This window comes from Ambystoma mexicanum, chromosome 14, assembly GCF_040938575.1.
Source record: "Ambystoma mexicanum isolate Mex_15411 chromosome 14, UKY_AmexF1_1, whole genome shotgun sequence".
NCBI lineage: Eukaryota > Metazoa > Chordata > Amphibia > Caudata > Ambystomatidae > Ambystoma > Ambystoma mexicanum.
This window is the reverse complement of record NC_090940.1, coordinates 13,429,987-13,449,753: the sequence shown is the minus strand read 5'-3', so window position 1 is coordinate 13,449,753 and position 19,767 is coordinate 13,429,987. Positions and strand designations below refer to the sequence as shown.

The 19,767-nt window shown below is 47.5% G+C and overlaps 1 protein-coding gene across 1 annotated transcript in view; it reads left to right on the top strand.

Annotated features, from left to right (window-relative positions):
• The window catches only part of TTC6 (tetratricopeptide repeat domain 6), a 1,171,050-nt gene that overhangs the window by 215,059 nt on the left and 936,224 nt on the right, over positions 1–19,767 (top strand). The window contains exons 7-8 of the mRNA XM_069638410.1: positions 4,044–4,124; positions 11,284–11,711. Coding sequence (XP_069494511.1) covers positions 4,044–4,124; positions 11,284–11,711 — 509 coding nt within the window. The remainder of the gene's footprint in view (positions 1–4,043; positions 4,125–11,283; positions 11,712–19,767) is intronic.

Here is a 19,767-nt window from a genome sequence, read left to right as displayed (position 1 = left end):
GCCACTGGGAGTATTTAACTCCCCGCCTCCCAGTTGACGCTGCATTGCAACCCACTTTGGATGCTTTCCTGTTTCCGGGTTTCCTCGCTCCGATCCTCTGCCGTCTGCCTTCGGATCTGCCAGAGGGTTTCCCTGTTCTCCTGTGTTCCTGTTTTCCTCGGAACGCTACTCCTCGCTTCATTTTTCCTATCGCTGATCCGAGCGGTACGCTTCTGTGCATTATCTCCTGGCGGGGTTCTGTTTCCGGCAGCATCCTCCCTCTCTCTCTCTCTCTCTCTCTCTTTCTCTCTCTCTCTTTCCCTCTCTCTCTCTTGACTTTCGGGCATTTTCCCATACTCTCTTTCTGCTGGGCTCCTGTGAGCTGTGCTTGCTGCTTACCTTCTCCCGCTTCCTGGATCCAGTGGTATATCTTCGAACTGCCACAAGGCGTTTCCGACTTCCCTGACACTGCTACTCCTTGGCTTCGACTTCTTGGACATTCTACTTGGACATTGAACTCTGCTGCTTGCCTCTCACCATTGCTCTCATCAGCGATTGTCCTGTCATCTAGATTGGAAGGGTCGACGCTACACCACAGGGTTTTTTCCCTTTTGGGTTTTTCCCTGAATTCTGGCTTGGTTCCGGAAAGGGAGTCACGGGGCCGCTGTTTAAACAGCAGTCACTGTGGCTTCCCTCCGTGACAAGCACATCCATCTTAAGAAGGGGAGAGACTACCTTGCACGACGACGCCTACAAGAGACCGACAACTCAGACAGCTCAGGTGAGGAGAGTGTGCTTACAGGGGAGAAAGAAATTGAGTTGCACCCTTCACCACAAGAAGTTGCGTTGAACTCTTTCATACAAGAGGAGAAAAAAGAGTTGTCATTTCTTTTGAACTGTTGGAAGTGAGAGGAATCTGAGGGTGTCCTCACTTCTTTTCTCCTTGTATCCTCCGCTCAGGTGGCCAAGGAAAGGCCGTCGCTTTTGGATCCTGACCCTGGGGGTGGATATGTGAGGGAGGATGACATGGGTGGAGGAAACTTAGGGTGTGGGGAGAGGACATCCTTAGGTGAGACATGGTATCCCCATTACCATTTCAGAATGAACCCTCTATCCCTCAAGCCTTTGTAGTCTACTGTCAGCCCTTTCCCTTTTCTTCCCTCCAAAATGTTCCCCAGAAACACCACCTCAACACTGGGATGAGGAAGAGACCAACTAGGGCGACACATCCTCATTTGGTTGAGACAAACACCTATTAGCCTTATATTGTTAATACAAACACACATCAGTCAAGTACCAAGACGAGGAGAAGACAACACAGAGTAATATATACTTTATTCATTCAAACATCCCCAAATGCCACTCTGCTACTGAGACGAAGAAGAGGGCTATGGAAGAATACAGGTGGAACAGCCAGGCACGTCGACCTACTGGGTTTTCGCTATAGTGAGGCAATTGGACTTAATCTCCCACAGCTGTGGTCACTTACCACACCTAGCGCATATAAAAATCCTCGCCACATGGAACAAAGAGGAACGGGCTGGAGAGAAGGGAGCTGCAGATACAGGAACCGGGAGCCATGTCAAGCAGGAGAGAGAGAGAGACGACAGGGCTGAGGACGGCTGCAAGAGGGTCTGGAAGTGCTGCAACCCTCCATATCGGGTATACGCAGCAGGAGCTGTGGTGCACCACAGAATCCCAGCCACCGTGGGAAACCAGGAGAGCGAGTGCTGCTCTCTCTGGCTGCCGCAAAGGAACGGTTGAAGCTCGTGGAAGCCGGAAAGCAGAACGAGGAGCGAGGAGCTGCCATGTACAATCAATGAGCGGAAACCAGGGAAACCGTGCCACTCCGGGAACTTGAAACAAGTACTTTTGAAAGCTGAACAAACTGAAAGTTATTGCAAGTACCTTTGAATGATGAAACAAATACTTTTGAATGCTGAATGAGCTGTAAGTCAGTGCAAGTACTTTTGAATGCTGAAACAAGTACTTTTGAATACCAAATGAACTGAAAGTCATTAAAACCGATTTTCAATGGCGCACAGAGTAAAAGCAAGTTATGAGCGGAATGGAGTGAAAGAAAGGTGGTGCAGGTAGCAGATACCACGGAATGAAGTGTTTGAGAGACAAGTAGTGGCAAAGCCAAGAGAATACTAAGAAGGGTATGAGATGAGAAACCAAATATTGGCCAAAGCTAAAAGAGTTCAAGGAACTGCAGGTTACGAGGAAACCTGTATCGGCAAGAGCCAGAAGAATACAGAAAGGTGTGACAAAGCGCATGGTGACAAACCAAGCCATGGCAAAGTGTTGGAAGAGTGTAACACTGGTGAATAAACCAAGCCTCACTGTCAAAGGAAAGCAGTGGCCAATTGTTGATGGAAAGCATTCAAGAAGGGGCATCTGTTGTTTGACCTGTAATGGGTGGACCGTGTGGTCCGACAACTGCACCTAGACCGAGTGCCCCCTTTATGGAAAAGTCAATGCAATTATCCACAAAGAAGCTTGTGTTTTGCAACAACCTTGTATGTGATTTTGTGTACCAGTGAAAAGTATTGAGCTCAAAAGAGCTGGGAAGTGTCCCAAGGAACTGTGTTAGTTTTGAAGAGCTGGAGGAATGGAGCTGTTGTGGAAGGGAACCCTGATATTTTGCAAGCTGTTTTGAACTTGGAGAAGGGGAAGTTGATTACGAGCCGAGAGCTGGAAGAAGCTCTGAACATTAGTTTTGAAAACTATTCATTTTGATGCTGACATCCCTACACACTGTATACAGTGAGTTGTGAGGGCAGGTATAGGTTTTGGACACAGACAGACATTTGATTTGGACTTCCTGACACAGACTATCCTTAGTTTTCTTTAGGTAGGGAAATCCCACCTTGGCATTGGACAAATTAGGCCTTACTTCATCCGGTATTTTAAGTTAATAAAACCTTTGAATACCAAACTTGAACCTGTTGTCTGTGTCTGCCTCATGATGCCCACAGAGAAGGTCATTTCTTTTGAGCTGTTGGAAAGTCCAAGTGAGAGACTTTTGGAGCAAGAAGAACCTTATCACCAGAACTTTGCTGTAGAATGGAACTTTCCTAAATCTTGAACTATAGAGACACATTCCGGCTGAATCTGAGGAAGGGAGCATTACCCACATTAAAAGGAAAAACTGTTATTATGCTTATGTTGGACATAACTGTGACTTTGGTTATATTTGAATTGGCATATATTCCCTTCATGTGTTTATTCTATGTATTTTTTTATTTTTTTTTAAACTTTATTTTTGAATTTTACATACCCTTGAAATACAATCACACCAACAAGGTGCACCATCAATACTTGAGGAAAAGGAAACGGGGAGGTGTAAAAGGAGGAGCGTTGGGAGAAAAGGAAGGGAAGAGAGAAAGGAAATGAAAAAAAAAAATGGAAAAAAAACTTCATAACATTACCCATTAACTGTTCCCCCCCGAAGCCGCCCCTTCCCCTCCCGCCCCCGCATGAGATTAGAACCCGATTTAATTCTTCGTCAGTGTCCGAGATTTAAAGTTCAGAGGGATGTGGGGGATCTCAGTTCCATAGTCTCCTTTCAGGTGCCAGACAAATCAGAGCCTACAGATTCATTACTGTTCAGTACATATGCGATATATGGTCCCCAGATGTCTGGGGGACGTGCATGCAATGGTAGGGTTCTTATAAATTCGCTTTCCACATTCTGGCAGTATGTTATGTCTCTTTTCCAGTCATCAAGTTTGGGTAGTGGGCCTCTGCCCCAAGACATGGCGATCCTCCTCCGGGCCAGCACCAGAAGAAGGGCTGCTAATTTACGTGATGCAGCTGGTTATTCTATGTATAAGTGTGAGGGACAGATGTGTTTCCTTTAGTTTATTTTGGTATGCAGGGAAATCCTTTTTAGGGTAGGGATAGTGAGACGTTTCTCAAACCCTTTTGATTTAGTAAAATGACATCTTATGAAAAACCTTCACAAAGTTTTCCGTCTCACATTTCTGACCCCTCACAGTTGTCTAGCAGTGTGGAAACCTTGGTGCCTGGAGTGAACCTTTACCTTTGTTTTTCTGCAGATGAGGATCTTATCGCAACGATCGTTCTCTTTGCCCAACCTGTCATCCTTAGAACCTGCAACAAGCAGCGAGAAACTGAAGGTAATCTTTCTTGCTCTTAAGCGTATCCACCTACTCAAGACTTTATAATGTTGGTTGTGAATACTTTTGACTGAAAAAATAAAAGGGGGCAGGAGCAGGGTCAGAGGAGGGGCGTCTCAGGTGTGATCGCTGTAAAAAGCACACACACACAAAATACAGAAAGTGAAAGCAGTAATTGTAGGAGCAGAGATAAGAACAAAGACCCAAAAAGAGAGCAAGAAGAAGGACTAAATCCTCCCACCCACAGGAGTTATGACCAACACTCAGAAATCGTGACACATGGCCGAGAGTGTTCCTCACATCTAGGGGAACCTTTCTAGCCGGGAAGAACCGAGCATAAGACCCAAAGGAAGGACGCGACAGAGGAGCATTGCTGCCCAATTGTAAACAACACATATATCAACTTATCAAACGTCACCTATTGGGTGTTTGAGAAAAAAGGAACAAGGGGATCTAGCCATCGGTGAGGGCTGCACACCCTAAGAACCACTAAGTGGTTTTATTAAAACTTTAGGAATGTCTGTTCATATTCAATGATAGTGGTCAAATGTTGAATTGAATCCTTCAAACAAACTTTTGAAATAAACAGTTCTTATTCAGTTATTCATTCATGCAGATGCGTAATGTGCCAATGCATTTCGGACTCTACACAGTCCTTCATCAGGGCATAACTCAATAATCTGCATGTCCCATTGGCCATAAGAGATAATGGCTATGCATGTTGCAAATGAGAGTCGTGGTACCCTGCTACACTTGGATGCATGGCAAAAAGTGCTTTTTGTGGTGCATCGGGTGTAGAGGACCATGACAGACCTTGCAGAGCAGCACATCACAGGTTACTGCGACCCTTGATTGTAACATGGATAGCCATTATCTCTTATGGCCAATGGGACATGCAGATTATTGAGTTATGCCCTGATGAAGGACTTTGTAGAGTCCGAAATGCATTGCCACATTACGCGTCTGCATGAATGAACAACTGAATAAATACAGTGTATTTCAAAAGTTTCTTTGGAGGATTCAATTTAACATTTGACCACTATCATCGAATGTGAACAGACATTCCTAAAGTTTTAATAAAACCACTTAGTGGTTCTTGGGGTGTGAAGCCCTCACCGATGGCTAGATCCCCTTGGTCCTTTTCTCTAAGTTATATTCTTGTGCCCAGCACAGAGGCACGAATCAGAGGGTTTGCACCCCACTCACACAATTTCTAATAAGAAGGCCAAGATTGGTAAATAAGCTTGTTCAAATGAATCAGCAGTAATCAGCAGTGGCCACTCACCCACCACACCTATTGGGTGTTTGTGTCACACCATTGAGTGCCGTTTCACGCCACAGCCTGATGCACTGGAGGGTAGTGTCATCCATGACCAGACATTGCGGCCCTGATAACATGACACGGTTTCATGGTTAGAAGATCAATCGTTGCTGAGATGTTTCAATGGCCCTTTTGAGTTTAGCCAGGTTCTGCACAATATAGAAGTCAATTACATTTAAAAATCAGTATTTCGCAATCCTCTATCAAACACTTTCAAAACCATTTTCTCATTTTACAAATCTATCATTCATAAATGCAAACAACTAAAGAGTGTTTCGCAAAGAGCACACGCCTGATACAGTTAGCAAGAGCCCATCACACTTTAGGTACCCACCCACTGAATGACGGGCATCAGACCCTCCCGACTGGGTGGAACACTTCTGGGTCAGTGCTAGATAAAAGGAGGAACATTGCTTCTTTCTGAGTATTCTATTTTGCACCAAAAGGGGTCCTGTCACCTTCTGCCCATCAAGCCAATAATATAAGGATAGAATATAAACGGGTCATACTTATAGTATCAGAACAGAAGATCAAGGGGTCCTTTCACCTTCTGTCAATCAAGGTTATAGTATCAGAACAGAGGATCAAGGGGTCCTGTCACCTTCTGCCCATCAATCTTATAGTATAAGGACAGACGATCAAGGGGCCCTGTCACCTTCTGCTCAGCATGCTTATAATATCAGAACAGAAGATTAAGGGGTCCTGTCACCTTCTGTCAATCAACCCTATGGTATCAGACCAGAAGATCAAGGGGTCTTGCCACCTTCTGGCCATCAAGCCTATAGTATCAGAACAGAAGATTAAGGGGTCCTGTCACCTTCGGCCCATGAAGCTTATAGTATCAGAACAGAAGATTAAGGGGTTCTGTCACCTTCTGCCCATCAAGCTTATAGTATCAGAACAGAAGATTAAGGGGTCCTTTCTCCTTCTGCCCATCAAGCTTATAGTATCAGAACAGAAGATTAAGGGGTCCTTTCACCTTCTGTCCATCAAGCTTATAGTATAAGAACAGAAGATTAAGGGGCCCTGTCACCTTCTGCTCAGCATGCTTATAATATCAGAACAGAAGATTAAGGGGTCCTGTCACCTTCTGTTAATCAACCCTATGGTATCAGACCAGAAGATCAAGGGGTCCTGCCACCTTCTGCCCATCAAGCCTATAGTATCAGAACAGAAGATTAAGGGGTCCTGTCACCTTCGGCCCATGAAGCTTATAGTATCAGAACAGAAGATTAAGGGGTTCTGTCACCTTCTGCCCATCAAGCTTATAGTATCAGAACAGAAGATTAAGGGGTCCTTTCACCTTCTGCCCATCAAGCTTATAGTATCAGAACAGAAGATTAAGGGGTCCTGTCACCTTCTTCCCATCATGCTTATAGTATAAGAACAGAAGATCAAGGGGTCCTGTCACCTTCTGGCAATTAAACTTGTGATATAGATAAAGGGGTCCTGTCACCTTCTGCCCATCAAACTTATAGCATCAAAACAGAAGATTAAGGGGTCCTGTCACCTTCTGCCCATAAATCTTATAGTATAAGAACAGAAGATCAAGGGGTCCTTTCACCTTCTGTCCATCAAGCTAATAGTATAAGAATAGAAGATCAAGGGGTTCTGTCACCTTCTGCCCATCAATCTTATAGTATAAGAACAGAAGATAAAGGGGTCCTTTCACCTTCTGTCCATCAAGCTAATAGTATAAGAATAGAAGATCAAGGGGTTCTGTCACCTTCTGCCCATCAATCTTATAGTATAAGAACAGAAGATAAAGGGGTCCTTTCACCTTCTGTCCATCAAGCTTATAGTATAAGAACAGACGATCAAGGGGTCCTTTCACCTTCTGTCCATCAAGCTAATAATATAAGAACAGAAGATCAAAGGGTTCTGTCACCTTCTGCCCATCAATCTTATAGTATAAGAACAGACGATCAAGGGGTCCGTTCACCTTCTACCCATCAAGTTTATTGTATAAGAACAGAAGATCAAGCGGTTCTGTCACCTTCTGCCTATCAATCTTATAGTATAAGAACAGAAGATCAAGGGGTTCTTTCACCTTCTGCCCATCAAGCTTATAGTATCAAAACAGAAGATTAAGGGATCCTGTCACCTTCTGCCCATCAATCTTATAGTATAAGAACAGAAGATCAAGGGGTTCTGTCACCTTCTGCCCATCAAGCTTATAATGTCAAAACAGAATACTAAGGGGTCCTGTCACTTTCTGCCCATCAAGCTAATAGTATAAGAACAGAAGATCAAGGGGTCCTTTCACCTTCTGCCCATCAAGCTTATAGTATCAAAACAGAAGATTAAGGGGTCCTGTCACCTTCTGCCCATCAATCTCATAGTATAAGAACAGAAGATCAAGGGGTCCTTTCACCTTCTGTCCATCAAGCTAATAGTATAAGAACAGAAGATCAAGGGGTTCTGTCACCTTCTGCCCATCAGTCTTATAGTATAAGAACAGACGATCAAGGGGTCCGTTCACCTTCTACCCATCAAGTTTAGTGTATAAGAACAGAAGATCAAGGGGTTCTTTCACCTTCTGCCCATCAAGCTTATAGTATCAAAACAGAAGATTAAGGGGCCCTGTCACCTTCTGCCCATCAATCTTATAGTATAAGAACAGAAGATCAAGGGGTCCTTTCACCTTCTGTCCATCAAGCTAATAGTATAAGAACAGAAGATCAAAGGGTTCTGTCACCTTCTGCCCATCAAGCTTATAGTATCAAAACAGAAGATTAAGGGGTCCTGTCACCTTCTGCCCATCAATCTTATAGTATAAGAACAGAAGATCAAGGGGTCCTTTCACCTACTTTCCGTCAAGCTAATAGTATAAGAACAGAAGATCAAGGGGTTCTGTCACCTTCTGCCCATCAATCTTATAGTATGAGAACAGACGATCAAGGGGTCCTTTCACCTTCTGTCAATCAAGCTAATAGTATAAGAACAGAAGATCAAGGGGTCCTGTCACCTTCTGTCAATCAACCCTATAGTATCAGACCAGAAGATGAAGGGGTCCTGCCACCTTCTGCCCATCAAGCTTATAGTACCAGAAGAGAAGATTAAGGGGTCCTGTCACCTTCTGCCCATCAAGCTTATAGTATCAGAACAGAAGATTAAGGGGTCTTTTCACCTTCTGCCCATCAAGCTTATAGTATCAGAACAGAAGATTAAGGGGCCCTTTCACCTTCTGCCCATCCAGCTTATAGTATCAGAACAGAAGATTAAGGGGTCCTTTCACCTTCTGCCCATCAAGCTTATAGTATAAGAACAGAAGATTAAGGGGTCCTTTCACCTTCTGCCCATCAAGCTTATAGTATCAGAACAGAAGATTAAGGGGTCCTGTCACCTTCTTCCCATCATGCTTATAGTATAAGAACAGAAGATCAAGGAGTCCTGTCACCTTCTGGCAATTAAACTTGTGATATAGATAAAGGGGTCCTGTCACCTTCTGCCCATCAAGCTTATAGTATCAAAACAGAAGATTAAGGGGTCCTGTCACCTTCTGCCCATCAATCTTATAGTATAAGAACAGAAGATCAAGGGGTCCTTTCACCTTTTGTCCATCAAGCTAATAATATAAGAACAGAAGATCAAGGGGTTCTGTCACCTTCTGCCCATCAATCTTATAGTATAAGAACAGACGATCAAGGGGTCCTTTCACCTTCTGTCTATCAAGCTAATAGTATAAGAACAGAAGATCAAGGGGTTCTGTCACCTTCTACCCATCAATTTTATTGTATAAGAACAGAAGATCAAGGGGTTCTTTCACCTTCTGTCCATCAAGCTTATAGTATCAAAACAGAAGATTAAGGGGCCTTGTCACCTTCTGCCCATCAATCTTATAGTATAAGAACAGAAGATCAAGGGGACCTTTCACCTTCTGTCCATCAAGCTAATAGTATAAGAACAGAAGATCAAAGGGTTCTGTCACCTTCTGCCCATCAAGCTTATAGTATCAAAACAGAAGATTAAGGGGTCCTGTCACCTTCTGCCCATCAATCTTATAGTGTAAGAACAGAAGATCAAGGGGTCCTTTCACCTTCTGTCCGTCAAGCTAATAGTATAAGAACAGAAGATCAAGGGGTTCTTTCACCTTCTACCCATCAAGCTTATAGTATCAAAACAGAAGATTAAGGGGTCCTGTCACCTTCTAGCCATCAATCTTATAGTATAAGAACAGAAGATCAAGGGGTTCTTTCACCTTCTGTCCCTCAAGCTAATAGTATAAGAACAAAAGATCAAGGGGTCCTTTCACCTTCTGTCCATCAAGCTAATAGTATAAGAACAGAAGATCAAGGGGTTCTGTCACCTTCTGCCCATCAATCTTATAGTATAAGAACAGAAGATCAAGGGGTCCTTTCACCTTCTGTCCATGAAGCTAATAGTATAAGAACAGAAGATCAAGGGGTTCTGTCACCTTCTGCCCATCAATCTTATAGTATAAGAACAGACGATCAAGGGGTCCTTTCACCTTCTGTCCATCAATCGTATAGTATAAGAACAGAAGATCAAGGGGTTCTATCACCTTCTGCCCATCAAGCATATAGTATAAGAACAGAAGATCAAGGGTTCCTTTCACCTTCTGCCAATCAAGCTTATAGTATAAGAACAGAAGATCAAGGGGTTCTTTCACCTTCTGCCCATCAAGCTTATAGTATAAAAACAGAAGATTAAGAGGTCCTGTCACCTTTTGCCCATCAAGTTTATAGTATAAGAACAGAAGATTAAGGGGTCCTGTCACCTTCTGCCCATCAATCTTATAGTATAAGAACAGAAGATCAAGGGGTCCTTTCACCTTCTGTCCATCAAGCTAATAGTACAAGAACAGAAGATCAAGGGGTTCTTTCACCTTCTGCCCATCAAGCTTATAGTATCAAAACAGAAGATTAAGGGGTCCTGTCACCTTCTGGCAATTAAACTTGTAATATAAGGACAGAAAAGAAAGGGGTCCTGTCACCTTCTGCCAATCATGCTTATAGTATAAGAACAGAAGATCAACGGGACTTTTCACATTGTGCCCATCAAGCTTATAGTATAAGAACAGAAGATTAAGAGGTCCTGTCACCTTCTGCCAATCAAGCATTTAGTATAAGCACAGAGGATAAAGGGGCCCGTCACCTTCTGCCAATCAAGCTCATAATATAAGGACAGAAAATGAATGTGCCCCCGGTCTTCCCTGCCTTTTATTTTCAATCACAGGTACAATATGTTTGGCAAATAGGCTCCCAATTTTTCTGTCCATCATTAACAGGGAACTGCTTCAGCCTGGCACCAACCATAGCATTCCTAACACATTGGATCATGGTGGTTTTTGCATGAACCATGGGCTTGTTTTAGTTCATCACCTCGACGCAGTGGGCAGATTAGTGCATAGAGGCAGCCTTAGTCTGTTCCTCAGCTCACCAAGAAGCAGGCCGTCATCCCACTCTCCTCTGCCTAGATGCCACCTCAGTTAACCTTGTTGCCGCTGAGGCAAGAGCAGACATCCTCTTCCAAAGCGATATCCACCTCAGATATTAATATTAGAGTAAGGCGATGTCTCAGTCAAGGCTGCCTTACCTAAGGGACACATAACCTAATCCTTTGAATGTCTTCTAGATGTGTTTTAATGCCCAATCATACACATTCACAGATTGTTTGTAGGGCACAGGCCGACCTGTGGAGTCAAAGGTAGTTCCTGGGAGCATTTGGGTCATGATAGCCATGCTCTTCTAGGCTGCATGCTTGAGCTCCCAGTCATTTGGAATCTTTTGTTGTATGTTATGCTATACTGTGGACACTTATTGTGTACCCGTGCTGTGTGGAGAGCAGAAGCTTTCACTCTGATTCTCTCCCCAGGTTTCCCCCGTGGGACGCTTTGCCTCTGCTACGGAGTTACCTGCCTCCAAGGAATTCATGGTCAATTTGCAGACTGATTTTCAAACCAGCATGAAAGAGCTGAAACTGCTGAAGGAACAACTGGAGCGGCCCCAGAGTCGCTCTAGCGTCCGGCACGGCTCTCTTCCACCAGACACAATGGATGAAAGACCAGAATCACCACCTCCACCCCAAAATGTGGAGGAAACACTGGAGCTTGTACTGTCCTCTAGTCGCACACTTCTCGCCCATAGGAAGATGTCCCTCGCTGAGAAGGCTCGGAGTGCAGGGAAGAAGTACATTGTCTACCCCACAAAAAAGAAATGGAAGCTGCACAAGAAGGTGCTTGATGCTGAAAAGTTAAAAGGCGTGCATAAGCAACTAAGCCAACCCCACCGGAAGATAACTAGGTGAGGCATCCCCAGGGAGTTGGAGGGTGGGGGTCGAAATCCTAGGACGGGGCCCTCCCTGGCCCGAGCCGTTTGATATCCATAATGTGCAGTATTTTCACACTTTGCTTTGCTGTTAAGTTGTGGTTTTGATTGGTTTGTTAAATGTTGCCAGTGTGTCAGGGTTATCCTCTACCTTGGTAGGTTTGCTGGCAGCTGTGTCTGAAAGAGAGACGCTCTTTCTTCCATGTTAAGTCATCTTGTAGCAACTTCACCACAATAATTGCATGATCTGCCATTGATGCTGCAGATCCCTCTGCATTGGGCATTTGCCCGTTAAAGTATTGGACATCCATATTCCAGCTGTGTGCATAGCATCAATGCTGAAGGTTTCATATCTTCTATATGGTTCCTGGATGCTAAAAATCCATGTAGCACTCACTCTGCAAAAAGCGCAGTGAGTTCCATTTCTTACTTGTATGTTTTCTTTTTTAATATTAGACTTTATTAGCATTTCAGATATAACAATAACACAACAAACTTTGAATGATCCCATACCCCACTGCCCCCTTACCCCCCTCATAAGCTTCGACTGATCACATGTTCTCAGAGCAAGAGCCAAAAACTGAGGATCAGGCAACATTCAGACTTCCCAGAGGGTACCCCCCTGTCTAACCTCCCACCCCATTGCCCCCTCCTTCCTCTAATCCTTCACTGCCGTTGCCCCCTCCTTATGCAGCCCACACAAACTACCTCAGATAGGCTCCCTTACCCAGTGATAGTGTGCCTCCATGAAGACAGTCTCAAGGCCCCAGGTCTGTTGCTCCTACGTCCCACACTTAGGCTGTGCTTCACCCGTGGTTACCCCCACCCCCTTTTGGAGCTGTTTGGTCTAGAATTCCAGGGCCACAAAACGTCCAACCCAATGGCTTCTCCACCCACGACCCTGAAACTCCTCCCACCCCCACTCTTCAATGCCCATACTTATAAAAAAAAGGGTACCCATACCCCTCAATGTTAATTCGGGACTCGTCAAGCAGATGCGTAAGGAATTCCAGATCATATATGGCTCAGACCTTTGCCACCCAATCTCTTTTGGCTGACATCCTCAGTCTTCCACACCTGGGCGAAGCAGCATCTAGCGGCTTCCAACATTACCCTTACCATGTGCCCATCTCCCCCCTCAACCCCCCCCGCATTACCCCAAAGAGAAGCAACCACAGAGAGAGTTCCCTGTTGATTCCATCAACCCCTTTGATGCATAACAAAACTTCCCTCCGGTATGTTTGTAACCTTCCGCAGCCCCCCCACATGTGGCCATAGTCCCTCTTCGACCCCCCCCCGCCTCCTCCCCCGCCCCCACATTTCCAGCATCCCGGGTGGCATCCTTTGCACATCTTTGCTCCCACCGGTGGCAGATAATGCCACCTATGCAAGCCTTTTAAAGCCTGGTGCCGATATTGCAGGGAGGCTGTGGAACGGGCAACCCTTCTGCACCTCAACTCACATAGAGCATCTTCATTCTCCTTCCCTAAGTCATGTCTCCATCTAGCCCTGGCTGGGGGCTGCTCCTTTGGCTCCACCATTAATATCCTCTTATAGAGTCATGCTATGAGGCCCCCGGAGCCTGTCCTCAGGAGTAGGAGTCTCTCAAATTCATCAGCCCCCTCCGCAGGTTTCCCCCCATCGACCCTCCAATAGAACTCCCTTCTGCTGTAGATAACAGAATATGGACAGCGTACCTATCTGCAGGCATTCTGCTAAACTCTCTATCATGATGAAGACCCCCTCCTCCCACATTTAACCCACTCTGCACAACCCCGCCTCATACCACAATTGGAATGCCAATGGCTTTTCAATCCTGTCTCGCAGTGGCAGTGCCCAGATGCAACAATGGGGGGATGGTCATGTGGACAGCCACCTACTCCCCCCTCCCGCCTGCCAGAGAGTTGATAGGACTTCCAGGATCGGATGATGCAGCGCTCCTCTTGGGATACAAGATTGGGGAACTCAAAGCCACTGCCTGAAGGGGACAAGGGGACAAGACCTCGTTATCCAGCGGTGCCCACTGCTTCTCCAAAGATGGGTCTAGGTGGTCCACCAGCACCCGAAGCTGTGCCGCTTTATAATAGGTAGGGAAATCTGGGAAACTCACGCCACCCTCCTGGCAAAATCAGCATTTTATATGCAATTCTATGCTTGGCCCCCGCCCATAGGATTTTCAGCAGGACCATCTGCACCTGCTCAAAAAAGGATTCCGGGACCACCATTCGGAGCAGGACCAGGAATTTGGATAATTCCACCATTTTTGTACAGTTTTGCCAAGCCATCCAGGTAAGCGCCAGCCCGACCCACCGTTCCACATCCTTGCGCAGTGCTGACCATAAAGGCAGATAGTTCTCTGCATAAAGGTCCATCACTTGTGTATATACCTGTATTCCCTAACAACGAAAGTGCTCTTCCTGCACCTGGAACGGGAGCCCTCTAATGTACTCTCTCTCTGTTCCCAACAATGCCCTAGTCAGCAGGGCCACAGACTTATCAAGATTAATTTTGAAACTCAATAGTTTCCCTTATTGCTCCAGGTCGTCGGTAAGGTGTGGCACTGATTGCATCAGTTCCGTAATGTACAGCAGGGCATCATCAGCAAAGAGGCCAATCCTATAATCTTATACATACACCCACCAACCGTCACCCCCTTAATCCCCTACGCTTTATGCACCCCTCTGGCCCATGGCTCCATCACCACTGCGTAAAGCAATGGAGAAAGTGGGCATCCCTGTCTTGTACCCTTTTGCAGCTGGAACGACTACAATATGATCACATTCAACACCACCCTGGCTGTCGGTTTCGAGTATAGGGCCGCGAACCACTACCTCAATCCCCCATCCAAACCTATTACTCAGAGGCTTTCCCTCATGAAGGCCCAGTTTACTCTATCGAATGCCTTCTCAGCGTCTAAGGCCAGCAATAAGGTGCCCATCTCCACACTCCTAGGGAGTTGAGAATGTGAAGTGTTTTTTGTATATTGTCAGCTCCCTGCCTATGCAATATAAATCCTGCCAGGTCTGCGTGTATTAGCCTAGGAAGATAGGTCTCCAAACAGGACACAAACACCCTGGTGAAGATCTTTGCATCCACATTTAGTAATGAGATGGCCTATAGAAGGCACAGCTAGTTGGGTCCTTACCCAGCTTCGGGATTATCATGATCAGCGCCCGGAGGAAAGACAGCGGGATGGACCTCTCCCCGTTATGGAGTTAAACAGTTTGGCCAGGGTGTGCTGCTAAAAGGTCTTGATACTGCTTATAAAAATCTGTGGTAAACCCATCCTCCCCCGGGGCCTTCCCAGTCATTAGCTTGCGAATCACCAGCAACACCTCCTCCCACCTCACCTGTCCCGCATTGGGTGCATACTCCGTGGCTAATGTGAACTGTACACCCTCTGGAGACCCTATACCCCGAGAAAGCAGTCCCCAAACCCTGTCTTAACCTGCGTCACCACAAGCCGAAATGTTTTTGCCATTATGATACCTACCTCCTCCTTCTCTTGGTCTTTATGGGAAGCCCTGTACGTCCTACCAATTTCCCTACCCTTAATTGGGAACTCCATCCCTTGTTTGTAGTGGGTCTCCTGCAGAAAGAGAACTGCCAAGCGCTGTTTGTGAAACATGTTGCCAGTCAGTGACTGCTTGTTTTGGGAGTTTAACCCCTTAACATTTAACTTGGCTATCCTAAACTCAGCCATACCCCTTTTTCACCTTGCTCACATTATCCCCTGGGTGTCGCAGGAGCCATCTCCCTCCCTATTCAATAAAGTTGGGTGAATAAGATCCCCCACACCCCATCCCCCCTCCCTCCACTGCTCTCTCCCCCTCCCTACTCCCCCTGCGAGAGCTACAGACCCACATTTCCTGTATTGTTTCTTCGCAGACCGAACCACCAGGGCGGAGACCCCTACCCTGGTTCTTTTGGCTTCCTCTAACCTCGTTCCTAGACATTACAGCATCTTCACCCACGACATGCTGCACCCCCTTGTCCCTTCCCCCTCTACCAAAACACCACTGCTAACCCCGCCCTCCCCCTTCCCATCATATCAACTGAACCAAGAAAGAGGCACACCAGTATAAGTCCCCCTCGGACACCTCCGACGCCCTCTCTCTAGCCTCCCAAAGAAAACATGTCCCAACAACTATCAAAATGAATGGACCCCCCTCCAGCATCGAAGTGCCCCTCGGGCCAGGCCAGTAGCCTCACAAAACCGTGTCCTGTTCTCTTCAGGTGACCTCCCCTTGTGAGGGTGGAGTATTGAGCTTCTGGAACTTCCCTGTGCCCTGGATCCTGCTTCGTCCATGTGGCGTCTCAAGTCCCTGTGGCTCGCTAGCCTGGCTGGGACCCCAAGTCAACAGCCACCCTTCTATCTGGTCCACGCCCCAAGAGTTCCTTCATGGCACTTTTAATGTCTTCCTCTGTTATCACCTGACACTGCTCTTCCTCTCGTTCTTCCAGAGGAAAGTCGGGCAGGTCATCGACAGGTTTCTCCTCCTGGTACCATCAGCCGTCCAGATCCATGACCCAGGAATCCCACAGACACCTTGCCCAGGCCTACAGAGGAGGAGGAGGAGGAGGTTAGCGTTGTCGTCGCCAGCAGGGCAGGACGCTGACGCTGAAGCAAGGCTGAACCGGCCAAGGTGTCGGGCCTCCACCTGTGCACCCTGGTGGGAGGCCGGCTGACGATGTTCATCAGCGAGTGAGAGAAGATTACCACTGACAAGTGGGTGCTGGACGCTCTCGCCCAAGGACATACCCTGGAATTTCAGCACAAGTGTCCGCGGATTCCGTTGGTGGCCCCTCTGGAGCAGCATGGCCCTCAGCTCTTGGAGGAAGTATGGGCCGTGCTGTGAAAAGGGGCGATAGAACTGGTTCACCAGCGACTGCGGGGCACCAGAGTCTACTCCAGATACTTCTTAATAAGAAAGAAGATGGGGGGCTGCAGGCCCATTCTAGACTTGTGACGTCTAACCAAGTACCTCAAGTCTCAAAAATGTAGGATGGTCACATGGCAGCACGTTCTCGGCAAACTAGAAAAAGGGGCTTTCTTGACGTTGCTGGACCACAGAAACTGTGGCGCTGGGCCGTCGGACAAGACATGTTCCTCGTTCCCCTTCACCTAGCGGGAGTCAAGAACACCATCGCAGACCCCCTTAACAGGGAGTTGCGCTCCTGCCACAAGTGGGAACTTCAGCAGGACCAAGTGGACCACATCTTCACCAAGAGGGGCAGGCCCCAGATCGACCTGTTTGCGACGGCGGCAAACTCCAAATGCCAGAAGATCGCCAGCCGATTCCATCAGCTGAGGAGCCTGGGGGATGCGTTCTCCTTCCCTTGGGAAGGGAGGTTTCTGTACGCGTTTCCTCCATTGCCTCTCCTGCTACGAGTCATCAACACACTAAGACAGTGTCAGTGCAGGATGATTCTCATCGCCCGGTGTGGCTGAGACAGATTTGGTTACCCGGACCTTCTCAGCCTGTCAGCGTCGCCACCGATCAAGCTACCGGCGGTCCCGGACCTTCTCACCAAAGAAAGAAGGTGCAATCCTGCATCACGACCCAGTATCGCTCAAACTGAGGACTTGGTTCCTGCAGCCCCAGAGTCTGGAGGAAATGAGTTGCTGGCGGACTGCAGGGAGGTCCCCGCCAAGGCCAGGGCACCGTCGACTCTGAAGTGCTATGGCCACAAGTGGAAGCGTTTCACTGTGTGGTGCCGGTCGCAGAAGATTACCCCTCTGAGGGTCACGGCCCTGCAGATTCTTCCATACTTGCTATCCTTGGCCAAGGCTGGATTGGCACATGCCTCGATCAAAGTACATCTGGCAGTTATCTCCCACTACACCAGGTCTCCAGGAAGGTCTTCACTTTGGTCTCATCGACTCGTCAAGGAATTCCTCAAAGGACTTTTTCTATCTTTCCCGATGGTGAAGGCACCGGCCCCGGCGTGGGAACTCAATGTGGTTCTGACGAGGCTCATGGGGGTCCCACTCGAGCCTATGCATCAGGCTGCTATCAAGTTCCTCTCGTGGAAAACGACCTTCCTCGTGGCCATCACCTCTGCCAGGAGGGTGGGTGAGATACAGGCCCTGTCCTGCAAACAGCCATATCTGATTTTCCACAAATTGAGGGTGGCGTTGCGGACGTACCCCTCTTTCATGCCGAAGGTTCTGTCAGAATTCTGCCTCAACAAACCTTTGATGTTACCTGTTTTTTTCCAGAAACCTTGGTCTTCGGCTGAGAGGGCATTGCACTTGCTAGACGTTGCTCGTGTCCTGAAGTTCTATGTGGCACACACAAAGAGTTTTCGAAAGACTGCACAGCTGTTTGTGAACTTCGGTCCTGTGAACCATGGGAAGGCTTTGTCCAAGGCTTCCATCTCAAGGTGGCTCTCCGGCTGCATCATGCACTGTCATCGGTTGGCGAACCGACCGCTGCTCAGCCGTCCGAAAACCCATTCCACCAGAGAGATCACTGTGACAACGGCGTTCCTGGCTGGTGTACCCCTGTGGATATCTGCAGGGTTGCTATGTGGCGGTCCATGCACACCTTCATGAAGTTCTACTGCATCAACATGGATTCCAGGGAGGAGTCTAGAGTCGGCCAAGCAGTGCTATGCAACCTGTTCGCTTGAGGTGCGCCTGTTCCAGAGGTAAGAGTGAATTGCTTCTGTTGAGCCTTGCCACCTCCAGTGGTTGTGTATTGTTGTACTGCTGTGTATTCATTATTCATGAGCATGTGAATCCATGCCAGACCCCGTGCTGGAGAAGGGACAAGTTACTTACCTGTAACTATTGTTCTCCAGCATGGGTCTGGCATGGATTCACATGCGAACCCTCCCTCCTTCCCCTCTGCAGCTCTTCTTGGTCATACTGCCAATTTACGTGCTTACCAAATCTGAAGATGGCTGCCAGAGGAGGGGCTGAGGGAGAGGGCTGTCATTGGCTGGGGGCAATATGACCAAGAGGACAGTGATTGGTTTATGGGAGAAATACAGTTTTGTAAGTGAAAGTGAAACAGTTTTTTCTTTTGCCGAGGATTCCCAGCCTGACGACAGGGAATATTCATAAGCAGGTGAATCCATGCCAGACCTATGCTTGAAACAATAGTTACAGGTAAGTAACTTGTTCCTTTCCCGTACCCATGACCCCTCCTATTTCATAGGATTCTCCGATGTCGCACCCCCCCCTCCTTACTCTTATGTCCTGTCCCCTTTCCTCTATACTGTATGGGCGTCCCTTCCAAGGGATGGGAGATGGAACCCTTTTCACCAGAAAAAAACCTTCTTCCCCTTTAAATTTAGAGGCGCGCGGGGGCGCGGCCAAGGGAGCATGCGCTGCCCTGACTCCGCTCTCTGGCACCACACCTCAGTCCCCTTTTCTGCATCGATGGGAACGGGCCGAATTCCCCAGCACTCCTGGGTTTGGCTTCGGCCATGTAATTCCATGCGCGGATACTTCTTTGTCTTTTTTGTTTGTTTTATCATTCAGGCACTCGGTCCTCAGGCGTCACGCTCCTCCCCAGCGCATGTCGACTTCTACAGGGTTCAGCAGGTGTCCATCAGTCCCCCATGCCCTCTGCCTACGTTGCCTTGGCCCAGACCACGGTTGGCGGTCATGTTCAGCGTGTGACTCGCTGTCCTCGAAGGTGCTGAAGAACAGACTCACCAGGTGGAGAGAGCTCTACCAGAAGTCGCATCCAGAGGATCTCAAGAACTTTGTGAAACATCGAGCCAGGCCCAAGGTAGGGCAAATATTTTCCAGCACACCCCGCAAGGGATATTCCTTCCCAGGGACTCTACCACACGGGAGGGACCGACCAGGTCCTTCTACCGGCACATGCCCCGAGGCTGCTACAGCTACCGGCCTTTGGGTCGAGGGGTCCTCGGATCCTCCTGGGCGCAGTGTCGAGGGACCGGAAGGTTCTTGTACCGGATCTACACCCAAGGTGCTACGTCCCTTTTTCGGCAGAATGGCCGAGGGGCTATGTCCCAATACCGGCAATGTGTCCGAGGGGCTATGCCCTAGTAC